This window comes from Balaenoptera ricei, chromosome X (genome assembly GCF_028023285.1).
Source record: "Balaenoptera ricei isolate mBalRic1 chromosome X, mBalRic1.hap2, whole genome shotgun sequence".
Taxonomy (NCBI): Eukaryota; Metazoa; Chordata; class Mammalia; order Artiodactyla; family Balaenopteridae; genus Balaenoptera; species Balaenoptera ricei.
Window position 1 is genome coordinate 107174583 of NC_082660.1, and position 13538 is coordinate 107188120.

At 50.4% G+C, this 13538-nt stretch overlaps 1 protein-coding gene across 13 annotated transcripts in view; it reads right to left on the reverse strand.

Moving 5' to 3' along the window:
- The window catches only part of SEPTIN6 (septin 6), a 69908-nt gene that overhangs the window by 11929 nt on the left and 44441 nt on the right, over window positions 1-13538 (reverse strand). For all 13 annotated transcript variants that reach the window (XM_059911451.1, XM_059911453.1, XM_059911449.1 and 10 more), the window contains 3 exons: window positions 7239-7335; window positions 4187-4355; window positions 1145-1277 (listed from right to left, as the gene is read on the reverse strand). In XM_059911451.1, the coding sequence (XP_059767434.1) occupies window positions 1145-1277; window positions 4187-4355; window positions 7239-7335 (399 nt within the window). The remainder of the gene's footprint in view (window positions 1-1144; window positions 1278-4186; window positions 4356-7238; window positions 7336-13538) is intronic.

Here is a 13538-nt window from a genome sequence, read left to right on the forward strand (position 1 = left end):
TGCTAGTCACTTGGGGTAGGCTGGTGGTGGAAGCTCTGCTGATCAGTTGCTTTCACCTGGCTTTTGTTCACTGGCCTTTCATTCATTTTCTTTATCGTTGAGATCCCCTCACCTGTCTTCCTAAAAGTACTGGGTGATATTTTTCTTTTGAAAAGTGAAACTGAAATGAAGTCAAGTCTCTTGCCATGGGCTTTGGCAATAACACCGGACAGCAGATTAAAAGAGGAAGAGACTTGGGAAGTAATTAAGTGCTTCCTTTCTTTATGGGTTTCGAGGCCCCGAGAGCTGAAGCAGTTGCTGACAGGACCAAAACTGTGGCTGAGGCCAATTAATCTGGCAGCAGCAGGGGAATCGGTAGTGGGACCTTGGAGGCAAGGAAACGGTTAGAGGGCTAAATGCACTCTATTAGTCACGGCTTAAGTAATGAAAACTCCAGATAGACCATCAAGCCTTAGTTTAAAAACTCGCTAGAGCCGCACAAATGTTTCTTTAACGCTAGCATGAAATGGAACAGAATATTCAAGTGGATGGGGAAACGCACCACCTGTCACTGGTTTAGGATTTCAGCAAGGTACCCAGGACCCCCTGGGACCATCTTTCCTCAAGGCCCTCAGTGCAGGCAGGACGGAGCAGGACTGCGAAGAAAGTGATCGACTGTCCCTACTGGGCTCCGAACTCCCAGAAAGCAGGGGAAAATATCAGCCCGCCCCTGACCTCGTGGGGCTAGGTCAGGTCTTGACTCTTGAGTGGCGCTGCCCAATAGAACTTTCTGTGGCATGAGGGTTGAGCATTTGAAATGTGGCTAATGCAACTGCTAAACTGAGTTTTAAACTGTGCTTAATTTCAATTCATTTAAATTTAAATAGCTACATGGGCTAGCAGCTACCATATGGGACAGTGCGGCTCTAGTGAACTAAATGACAGAGAATGAGAAAACATCCCGGCCTTGGGGAATGAGGGATGGAGAAGACACAGATCTCACAGCCTCCTCTGTGCCAGCCAAGGCACGGCTGCGGATGCTGTGCCCCATTCCTGCCCGGAGGCTGCAAGACTCCCCCCAGCTGCTCTCTTGGGGCAGAAACCCCTGTCTTGCCCAAGTTCAGCCTCCTTTTCCTTCCCACCTGGCACGCAGGCTCACATTTACCTCTTTTTCTGCCTCTTTAAGTTCAGCTTCTTTCTCTTTGACTCTCTGGACGAACATCTGTCTCATCTCCTCTTCTTTTTTCTGGAGCTCCCCTAGGAACTCATTCCTTTTGGCCTCATACGTCTCCTGTAAACTGCGAACATGGTCAGGTTAATTCCCCTGCCTTTGGAATGGCTCCTGTTCACTGAAAACTGGCCCCAGGGATCCTCCCTGGGTTCTCCCACCCTCTCTTCCTCAGTTCTGTGGGACGTGCAAAAGCAGAAGCACAAAGCTGTGGGCACCTGGATTGGCACGTGACAGCAGGGTCACAGGGTGCTGCGGGGTTATGGGGCCACCCTGGTGAACCCGAGAGATATCTGGAACTGGGAGTGACTTAGAACATCTGCTTCTATACCCTGATTTACAGATAAAGAAAGAGGCCCAGAGAAGTAAGGTGACTCGCTCAAGATCACACAGCTAGTTAGAGGCAGAGCTGAGACCGGAAGCTGGGTTTTGTCTCATAATCTAGGTCCTTCCACCTGCACTATGCTGCCAGGTCCTGGCTCTGAAACTGATCACATTGATGAACGATTTCAACAAACACTTGATGAGACTCCACCATGTGCTGGACACAGAAATAAGTGATACTGTGCTGGTCACTCAATATCTAGAGCCAACAGCCACTGTGCCTGCCAAGGAACTCACAGTCTAGTGGGAGATGCCTGGGTTAAGTCTCCCTGCCCCCAGCCTGGACTTAGTTTTAAAGAAATAGGAGTTAGCCTGGTGAAGAGGAAGAGGATGTGTGCTCCGAAGAGGGCAGCCTGTGGAAGGGCACATGTGGAGAAGGAATGGCACACCTGGCTGGAGTAGTGGGAGATGAGATTCCTGAGTGTGGCAGGAGAGAGCAGGCATTGGATGCCATGTTAAGACTTAGATGTTTTAAGCAGGGCTGACTTGATCCATTTTGAAAATGGGAAAGACCACTCTGGGCACTGCATGAAGGACAGACTTTCCAACAAGCCAAGTAAGAAATGACAGGATCTTAACGTCAAGGGCTGGGAAGGAATGTGGGAATGGGAGACATGCGAGGGAAGCAGAACTCCCAGGACTTGGGAGGAGTCAAAGATGATTCTGGTTTTTCGACTTGGGCAACCAGGTGGATGGTGGTGCCATGTACTACGACAGGGAACACTGGAGAAGGAGTACGTTTAAGAGGGAAGGAGATGAATTAAATTTGAGACAGCTTGAGTTTCAGGTACATCCTCTATGGGACAGCCAAGTGAAAATATCCAGTAAGCAGTGGGATCACTGGATTTGGAGCTCAAAAGTAAGATGTTAGCTTGCGAGTAATCTATTTCTTTTTTTTTTTTTTTTTTTTTTTTTTTTTTTTGCGAGTAATCTATTTCTAGGTGGTAATTAGGGCTGTGAGAGTAGAAAGAACCAGCTGCAAAGAACATAGAGAGTGAAAGGAGCAGAGGCCATCAGAAAGAACAGGGAAAGGAAGAAGCTGAACAAAATGAACCTGCCGATGAGGCTTCGAAGGAGTAGTAGCGCGCGCGAGAGGGCTGGAACCAGCCGGACCAGTGCTAGAAAAGCCAACGGCAGAGAGAATTTCGGGAAGGAGGCAGAGGGGACGAGTATCAAATGCTATGTTGAGATTAAAAAAAGATGGGACTCAGAGGCCACAGTGGAATTGGCCGTGAGTATGTGACTGCTGACCTTGGAAAGAGGCGTCTGCATTCAGTGGTGCAGTGGAGGTAGAAGCCAGTAAATACAGAACAATTCTTTCCCTTTCCCATCAGAGCCGAACTCCTTGACAGGGCGGAGGCTGGTGACGAGGAGCAGGGTGAGGGAGAGTTTCTTTAGGATGAGAATGTCTGCCTGCAACGTGGAAAGGAGCCAGCAGAGAAAATGTGCAGAGGGCAAAAACGCGGGAAACAGAGGTAGTCAGGGTGGAGCCGACCTAGGAGGGGAGGGGACTAGATGACACCTCTTCCCCCGCAGGTGCAGATTAAAGCTGTCGGAAGGGAAGGAGGGAGAAAGCAAAGGCAATGCCCACCAGAGAGACCAGCATGTTTTCCTCTAACTCCAGGGGCTCTTGGCAGCCCCTGCCCATGAAAGGGGCGTTCACTCGCCCCTCCAGAACCAGGCATCCCCAAAGGAATGGCTATGCTTTGCCCCCAGGTTGGCTTTCTGCTGTGAACAGGTACTGTGGGATCTCAGAGGCCATTTGAAGGCCACCTTATCCCACAAGCATCCCCCTTACTTGCTTATCGAGGCCTGACAATTCCTGAAAGGGGACCTGAGCTCCAATAAAGGACACCACACGGTAATTTACAACGTGGGGCTTACGTCACACATCATGCGTCCAGATCAAACACTTAAACATATAGCTCCCATCAGCATAGTTATTTGAAAGCATTTGAAGCAATGTTTTCAAAAACATTCCTCTTCTCTGAAAGCATCTTAGATTCTGATTTGAAATGTCAATGATTATTAACATCCTGTGGTCAAAACAAAACTTGCCCTTGAACACAAACACTAAGGACGAAAGCGAATGAAGAGCCGGAAGTTCATCAACACTTGTGCGATGACTGCTGCCTGGTCCCATCTGGTTTTGATACCGGGGAGGGGGCTAAAGAACAGACTGGAAACCCGACAGAGCAGAAGGAGCCTGATGTAGAAAGTAGGGCAGTGGCCAGACACAAACTGCCACGTGGAGGAACGAGGCCCGGGCTCAGGGCTCGCAGCTGCCGTGTGAATGCTTGTGGCAGCAAGACAATCGGCCTTGCCATCCCCTGGCCTCCTCCCTGCCCCCACCCTTGTAAGCAGGACAGCAATGCTTACCAAGCCCGTCCTGCCACAGCTCCCCTGGCAGGTGTGCCGAGGCAGAGAAGGGACGGGCAAGTGGAAGTGGCGAGCGACTTAGCCCTGTGGCTCCAGGTCTGGGCACCCGTGCCTCACCTCCCCTGTGAATTCTCCAGGGCAAGGCTTCCCCACTGCCGCCCCCCACCCCCATCGTGTGCGCTGAGCTGAGCTGGGCCGGGCTGGTGGGAGAGGTACCTGAAGGGTTTGCTGTCGGGGTCGGTGTCCTTAAAGCCCATCTCCTCCAGCTTACAGCGGCGGTACAGCTCATAGTGCCGGCTGTGGGTCTGCTCCCGGAGGTCCTCCATGTTGATCCGGATCAGCATCTCCCGCAGCTTCACAAAGTCGCAGTGGGCTTCATTTTCAACTGCATAGCAGCGGTTGGGGTATTGGAAAGGAAGGTCACAAGAAGCAGAAATGGACAAAACGAGACGGGAAATGTCTAACAGTGACATTGCCTTTCAATCTGTGTATATAGAGCTTGCAATTTTGCCTCCTAATTGGCTTTTCTACTAAAAAGGCAAATGAAAAGTTACAAGAATGACAGTAATGGAAAACTGCAATACCATAAAAATATCTAAGAAGACATTCATTAGCACCTCAACCCAAATTCACCCATCAGACATTCACAGGAATGTTTGCTCCGCACCACTTTTAGGACGACGGCAAATGCACATTCAACCATCCATCTGATAAATACTTGCAGAATCTCTGTTCCCAGGATTGTGTGAGGCACTGGAAATTCAGAAACATGGAGTCTTGCCCGTAGGAGCTTCCAGTTTAGTGGAAGAACATAATACAATGCAAAAATTACCAACATGGAGGTATATAGCCAAGGTGCAACAAAAGCCCAGAAAAGCCCGGGGGCCTGAGAACTCCAGGGAGAGTGAAGGCTTCAACAGAGAGCTGACAGACCCCTAAGATGACTCTTGAAGGAAGGCTAGGAATTAATCAGGCAGATAAGGGACTCATCCTTGCAAGATCTCAATGAGGTTAGGCAAGGTTACACAGCTAGAAGTCGCAGGGTTAGGACTGCAATCCAGGTCCTCTAAAGGAGAGACAAAGGCTATGACCAGGTGCCAAAGTCCAAAGAATAAGGGGGAAGAACTAGGACATCAAGAGATGACAGTGACAAGGAGGGATGTGGACCACAGGTGTGGCCCATCTGGATGGTAGAAGCTTCAAAGGAGGTGTTTTTAGAGGGTGGATAATGGCCTGATGGCAGCAATGATGACCAGGACAGAGTGGGCCCCACTTTCCAGCCTGAGTGAGCCCCCTCCTCAAAAGAGTGTGGCAAAGGTCTGCATTTGGGGCAGTGGCCAAGAAGGAGAGAGGTGTGGACCCGATCCCAGCAAAGGGATTTCGGGTCATGAGCAGTGCTCTGGCACGTGTCTCCGGGCATGGCTCCACCTTGCTGGAATGGGGAGATGTGGCCTGACCACGTTGGGACAATAGCATCTGAGATGAGGAACAAGCACAGTCACCCCGGATTCTGTCTCACGGGTCTGGGAGAAGGTCGTGGGGACAGGGAGGGAGACGGGGATGACAGGGTGGGGCAGGGTTGCAGCAGATTGCATTGCGGTCATCAGAGCAATCTTTCCAAAGCCCAAATCAGCTCACATAACCCCTTCACTTAAGACACACTGCCTCTGGGAGAAAGCCCCTCGCTGTCATAGAACATATCAGCGTTAAGCCAGGCAACTCCTCAGGACAATCTCCTCCTCCATCCCTGGAGAGTGGTCCCTGATGGCCAGTCACAAGGAGTGACTCCAAGGCCCCTGCAAGGCCCAGACAATGCATGGCTTCTCTCACTCAAACAGAACCACGAACTCCGACTTGCAAGAAACACTTGGAAAACCCCCTTTGTTGGTTGGGTGTGGGGTGGTCTGAATTGGAGTATGTCATTGGGACCACGTCTGCTAGCTTCTCCTCATTTCACCTCAGGTTCCTGTCTCTCAGACTCCAAAATTCACTCCCAGGGTGGGACTGTTGGTCCAGAAAGCATTTGCAAATGTTCTGGGAGGAGCATCCCCAGCCCCAAATGGTAGAGAAGACCAAAACCTAGCATGGTTCTGATGACCAGCGTTGTCCTTACCCGTGGAAAAGCCAGCTATCGCCGGAGGGTGTCTGGCGTGCCCCAGAGTCTGCCAGACTTTGATGTGATGTGGACAACTTCCCACCAGCTTCTGGTTGTTGGCTCAGTGGCCGGAATGAGTTTACAGTAAACCAGCCACCCTCTCACACACGGTGCCCCTGCCGTCTGCCGCCCAGCATATGGCTGGAGACTCGGAAGACCAGACACCTCTTACACCCACGGCAATGTCCTGGGCCTTATCCACTGAACTGACTAGTACCAAAGGTAACTTACTTAATATGTGTCAGGCAGACCACAAAAGGAAACTTCCTGAGCCCGTAGGCAATACATCTGTTTTTAATTTGCAAAATAATCATACATACAAAAGAGTGCTTGAAATGTACAATTTAAAGGTTTAAAAAAAAAAAAAAGAACACCGATGTATCCACGGCCGAGGTGAAATATTACCAGTGCCCTAGAAGTCCCTTTGTGTCCCTGATCTCATGCCTCTCCTTCCCTGCAACAAGACTTAACCACTAGCCTGAGCTGGGGATTTATCCTTCCTTTGTTTTTCTTTATAGTTTTACCACTTATGCATGAATTCCTAAAGTTTAGTTTTATCTACTTTTGGAATCCATATAAATGGAATCATACAGCCTGTCTTCTTCTATGATTTACTTAGCTCAACATTATGTTTCTGAGATGCATTGCTGTAGATGTTAACTATAGTCCATCCATTTTCGTTGCTGAATAATATTGCAGCATTGCATTCCACAATTCACCCAATCTATTTTTAGTGGCTATCTGGCTTGTTTCTAATTATTTGCTATTATGAACAATGCTGCTGTGGACATTGTTGTCTGTCTCCTGGTACACTCAGGCGAGTACACATGCTTTCTCACACACTCCTTCCTACCTTACTCCAAGTACATTTATTTTTGTTTTAAGAATGCCTTCTCCATTACAGACAAAGAGAGCCTGGCTCACCGCAGAGAATCCAGGTATGGAGCCAGAGTTTGCCTGCTGGCAACGCCTACTGATGTTTGAGGCCCAAGCTGAATGAGTAGAGACTGGGGACAAGTTAGGGACTGGTCACACAGGGGCTGGGGACAAGCAAAGAGACAGACAGAAGGGGAGGATCCCTGAGCGCAGCCCCTCTCCTGGAAATTCACTCACCCTGCACCGTGCCCCAGGGGTACTGCCGTGCCTTCATCATCTTGTTCCCTATCTTCAGTTCTTCTGTGCTGCCAATGACAGCAAACGGCAGGTGGGCCTGGAACAGGAGGCAAACAAAAGCTCTGAACTCCGGGGAAAGGCACTGAGCGACCCCCAGTTCAGCTGCTGGTCATCGCCGGGGCCTCGGCGCTCCAGCTGCAGTGTCCCTCACTGTCACCATCATCAAGACGCCTTTCTTAAGCTCCCGAGCTGTGTAGGGAGAATAGGCCTAGTCCAAGCTTCTGCTGTTCAGAAATTCACAATCGAAGGTAACAAGGACATGGCCGAGTGCGCAGGGAACAAAGACAGTAAATAAGCAGAATAATAAGCAGATACACAGATTAGCCAGCTAGTCAGTCTTCACAGTTGCCGAGGGGAAGAGCCTTTGGAGCGCAGGTGAGTGGGATGAGGAGGACTATGTGTGGAGAGAGACTGAAGGAGAACCAAGGGGCTGGGATCACTGCACCCCCTTCCCGGAGTGTGACAGCGCCGAGAATAGGCACATACGGAGACCACACTGCTGACTGAGATGGACGCTCCTGGTTCTCATCCTTCCCCAGAGCAAGAGCTCGCACTGAACTCCTGAGCCTAGAAGTCAGGTCCCCAAGTATTTACCCACGTGCCCATCCCTGTGAGGGGTTCTGTGTCAGGGGCTGCAAGGGGAACAAAAGGAGTTGAAGACACACTCTCTCACCCTCTGGGAGCTTACACTCTGGTTGGGGAAGACTGAATTACATACCCCAAATCACATGAAACAGAATATGCCCAAGGGCTCAAGTGTATGGTCTGGTGCCCTGCACACAGTAGGTGCTTAATAAATACTCCTTGAATGGCAGTGGCACGACCACAGGAATAGCAGAGGAAAGAAAAGTACAAATGCTTGCAGGGGAGGGGGGTAATGAGGAGCGAGGCCCGGAGAAGAGGCAGCCGCCCCCAGCTGGTAGCGTGGGACCTGGGACACCGGCAGTGCGCCCCATTCCACAGGGAGCCGGCCAGGTTATAAGTCTGAGTCACCACTGGCCAAATGGAAGCACTGAATAAATACTGTTTACAAACCAGGTGATCCTGGGTGGAGTTTTGGCCAAAAGGGCTTTACACAAAGAGAAGGAAAAAGTCCACTGGAACAAGCTTTCTTAGCCTGCTTGGAGAAACAGGCTTCGATCTCAGATATTCTGACCCACTTGTTCACTCATCCAGTCTACAAATATTTACTGAGCTGCTACTATGTGCCAGGCATTAAGAAGAATACAACGGGGCTTCCCTGGTGGCGCAGTGGTTGAGAATCTGCCTGCTAATGCAGGGGACACGGGTTCGAGCCCTGGTCTGGGAAGATCCCACATGCCGCGGAGCAGCTGGGCCCGTGAGCCACAACTACTGAGCCTGGGCATCTGGAGCCTGTGCTCCGCAACAAGAGAGGCCGCGATAGTGAAGAGGCCCGCGCACCGCGATGAAGAGTGGCCCCCGCTTGCCGCAACTAGAGGAAGCCCTTGCACGGAAATGAAGACCCAACACAGCCAAAAATAAAAATAAATAAATAAATAAAAGATTACTATTTAAAAAAAAAAAAAAGAAGACTGCAACACCGAAAAAGCTCAGAGCCTGCCCCTGGCGAGTGCACAGTGTGGTAGGGGAAAGACGCACCAACAATGATAATACAGTAAAGGTCCAGACTATGAACAGAGGCTTGAGGGCTGGAGGAACTCAGAGGAAGGAGAAGCTAATTCCGTGGGAAGTCAAAGCAGGCTTCATGGAGTAGGTAGTAGCAATCGTACTAACAGGACTGGGGGCTATGGACCTGATACTAGCTGCAGCTCTGCTTCCCACGTACCAGGTGCTCTACGTTGCATTATCTCATTGAATCTTTACAACACTAGGAGGTAGGTATTCTTATTATCCCCATTTTATAGAAGAGGAAACTGAAGTCCAGAAGGGCTAAATGACTTGCCAGCAGCCACACCATAGTAAGAGGCAGAGCTAGGGGTGGAATCTAGGTCTCTCTGACTTCAAAGCCCACCCCTGCTGGTCTACCACTCCCTTTTGGGGGGTTCGAGCAGCAGATGAGGGGAGCACTCTAAACCTCGGGGGTGAACTGGCCATGCAAGGCCAGATTGTAAGAGGCAGTCGAAATCTGATCTCACAGCCAATCCTTCCTTTCCATTCTCCTCTAACTCTGCACCCCAAGAATGTTCTTCAGAGTGGAAGAACACAGGCGTTAGTCAGGAGCTCAGACCCAGGACATCTGCTAACCCCCCGAGGTGCTTGGCCATCCAGCTGAAGCAGCTTCCCCTTCACCCCCTCTCAGCTGCTCTCCAATGATCATCTCAGGTGTTCCCACACCCCTTCCCACTTCAATGACTGTCCCTGAAATGGGGACAGAGGACAGAGGGAAAGATGAGGTTATGGATATGGAAGGTGGGTGAGGGGTGGAGGTGGGAAATGTTTCATCACTCCTAGCAGGGGACCGATCACGAGGGTCATTGGGCGTGCGACATATGGAGCATGGGGTGGGGGGCAATGAAATCCTGAAAACTCTGCCTAAGTGCCAGAGCGTCTGTGACCTCTGCCAGCTGGCTTTGCAGGGGCGTCATCTGGACACAATTCATTCCCCCTCAGAGACCCAAGACACGTCGGGAGCCTCAAATCCACCCCCAAACACTTTCAAGGAAAAGGCTGCCCCTCCTGCAGAGAGCCCGAAGCTTCAGTCACACGAAGGCGCAGCCTTGGCAGAGGGCTAGACCGAGGGAGGAAAGGTTGCATCATTCTCACGCATCCTGGGCTCTCGGCTGAAAGTGATGGAGGAGGAGGGCATGTGAAGTGGCAAGTACTTCTCTGGCCTTAAGAGCAAAAAAAGAAAAATAAATCCAAGAAGAGAATAAAGGCATTAAAAAATGTCAGTATTCCCTTGGGTCTGTTATTTTTATCTCCAAAAGACACTGTTAGTTAGAATGCCAGGGTCACTTGCTTTCCCTCCTCCTTAAACTGCTGTCATTTTATCCTTCCCCACTCTAAAACACACAACCCCTGCCACGGCAGCTTCAGAAGGCTCCCGAGGCCTCCCACCACACACACTCCTTTGCAACTGGCATCAAAGTCTGTTCTGATAAGTATATGCGAGGATATCATTTCCGAGTGCTCCCAGGCAGATTTCATTTGATTCTACAACAGGCTTACAGGGCGGTTAGTGTAAACCCCATTCGTGATTTGGAAAACTGGTGCACAGAAGAGTTAACCGAGTTGCCCAGGTCCCTAAGTCCCGTGCCCAGATCTTCCCAGGGAGCAGTGAGGACACCACGCTGTAGCTGCCAGCCTCTCCCAACCACCCAGGGCTGGAAGTCAGCTCAGCTTTAACCATGAAGGACAGGAAATCATGGGGCCAGCTCTGGCCCTCTTTCTGCTGCTCTTGAGAGACTGATGGCTCTGAAAACCAGAATAGAGTCGAGCAGAGCATGGAGAAGGTAAACCCTCCAACCAACCCCACCTCCAGGGCTGATACTTTGTATGTGTGGGCCCAGGGAGGAGAGGGTAGATGCAAGACGGCGCAGCTGCTGAAACCTGGACAGGTTCCTAAGGGGACTCCGTGTTACCCTCTCTCGCCCAAGAGACCTCGGATGCCCCAGTCTCAGAAAACTCCACCAGGAGATAGTCCCAAGCCTCCTCCTGGGAGTCTGTTCCCAGACTCACTACCTTTGCAGCCTCATATGTACCTTAAATTCCTCTCGGGACATTTTAAAGTGTTTGATGATCCAACTGGCATGATTATTCTATTCTGGTTCCACGACACCCATTCTACTAGAGAGGTTAGATGACCATCCCCCTAAGCCTCGCGAAATAGAGTGTCAGGACCACCGTTTATCTCTCATCTGATAATATCCCGAGTGGGTGTGGCTTCCTCCCAGGGGGACAGTATTTCCCAGTCGTGCTGCCGGCTATGCTGGCCTCCATTCTAGGCTCCTACCAGTGACCGAGAATTGTCTGATTCTCTCAAGTCAACCCTTGGTGGTGATTCCCACAAAAGTATGTGCCAACAATGGAAACGGCACTGCTGCCTCAGGAGGAGAGACAGGCTTGTGCCTATGGGTCTCCCTGTGACCCTCCCGGTCACCAATGCGCTCTCACTGGGCCCAAATGCCTTTGCGGGGGCCAAACCCAAGACCTCACAGGCAGCCAACCGACTGAGCCGAGTCGAGTAACTGGGCCTAGTCCCTGGTCCCTGGCCATGGTTTGAACCATTCAAAGAACAACATTCGATTTGAACCACATAGCAATTTTAAGAATTAAAGTCTACAACCTTGAGAGCTCTCAGAGCATAGGTGGAAAGGAGCACGCAACAAGACCTCTCCCTCCCTTCTCTTTCCCCTCAAGCTGAAATAAGGGTTTTCAGAGCCACCCAGAAGCCCAGGGGGAGGCTAGACCTCACGACTCTCATTTCCTGCCATGCAAATCCCTAGTGGGGAGCTGCAGGATGACGGGCGGCTCTTCTGCACTTGGGCAAGAGGCTTCTTCCACTCTTCCAATCCAGTTCCCATGACAATTGGCTGGGGTGGCCGAGGCTGTGAGGCTGGAGTCAAATTCAGAACTGAAAGGCCAGCACCCATTCCTCCTACCAGCCAAGCCCGGCTCTCTGATGATGCAGCTTCATATGCACGGCTTGTCCGAAGACCCAGTTTGACGCAGTTGCTCCAGTGGCAGGCAGGCTCAGCAATCCTGTGTATATATTTTATAGCAGCAACTCCCCACCCTTTCCCCATCACAACACATGCAACACACAGCGTTCACATGCACGCCCCCTCCCGTGCACATGCCCAGTTCAGGCACGCTAGCTGTGAGCCACCCGTCTTTCTCACTCAAAAAAGCCTGGGGGAACGCAAGGGAATGAGTGCTGAGTGATGCTGTTACAGGGATAACCCGGAATACACTCAAATTTAGTTTTTCAAAGTAAAACACTGGACTAATGTAAGAAAGGACTCAGAACCCCTTCACAGCCAAAACAGCATGGTTGAGGACTGCTGCTTCGTAGCACGGGAAGTTTCTGACCTTGAGGCCAAGGCTGCCCGAGCTTCAAGCAAGGGCCCAGAGCTAAGTTGACAGCAGAGCCCAACGTGATTGCCACTCCTGACCCACAATGCAGCCAGAGGTCGTTTTGTGTGATGCCCTGAGATTGCTGAGGACTCTTTGCCCCTTTCTGTCCTTAGCAAAGCAAACCACAAGACCGAAAGCTGCCTAGTGACTTATGGAATCCACGTTCAGAAGGTATCTATGGGGCTTGATGTTCTGAGGTGACTAGGCGCTTCCAGACATCAGTGCCTGATGACGCTTCTCTCTAGGCTCCAATTTTCTTGCAGACTAGGCACCCTTTCAGGTTTTCTCATCATGACAGAAGCTGGTTTCCATCAGAACGCCCTGACTGCTGGAGAGGATAAGCACTAATCTTTTTTTTTTAGTTTTTTAATGCTCATGACCGGTCAGAGAGGCTACAACTCCACCTCCCACAATCCACACAGCTCTACCCTCGGGCCAGATTTGTGTCAAAGATGATGAGGGACCTCTCATCACAAACATATCTCGGGTGTATTGATGGGCAGGAAGTCAGGCGAGACAGTGACTTGCTGCCCCGCTATGCTAATTTGTTGGCCGATTCACAGGAGGTGGCAGCTGATGCTCTAATGATAACTTAGGGGGTGGCGGCAGCAGGAAAGTTTTCTAAAAATGGCTTTTATTACAAGGCTTTCCTGAGTTTGGCCATACCCAGGCATTATGTCATTAGGAAAAACTGATGCCTCTCAACAGAGAAAAAGAAATCTGTTCCCAAAGCAGAGGCTTTCTGCAAGCTATTATCTGTCTCCTTGAAATCACAACATTGAAGATTTCGCAGCAACAGCATCAACACATTGTAAAGAAGCACAAGGAGCCATTTGACTCCCTGCCTTCTTCATTACTCATTCCTCTAGTAGGGGGAGTGGGGGAGTGAGAGGAAAGATGGCAAGCGGTTAGTTGTGGGTTTTTTTTTCAATTCATTCACACTTAATAAAGCAAAGCATAACCCTGAAATTTAAAAATAACATTTCTCTAGTCACCAGAAAAATTGTAGGCTACATGTCATTTTTCCTCCCAGGGGCAAAGGGCTTGATTATCTGAGTACAGATTAGCTTCGAGTCTCCGAAGCCAGCCAACTTTTTCAGCCTTGCCTTCTTTCGCCGCATCCATTGGTCAGAGACAAAGACCGTTTGCCTTTCCAGCAGTCCCATGGGGGCTGCCTGGCCT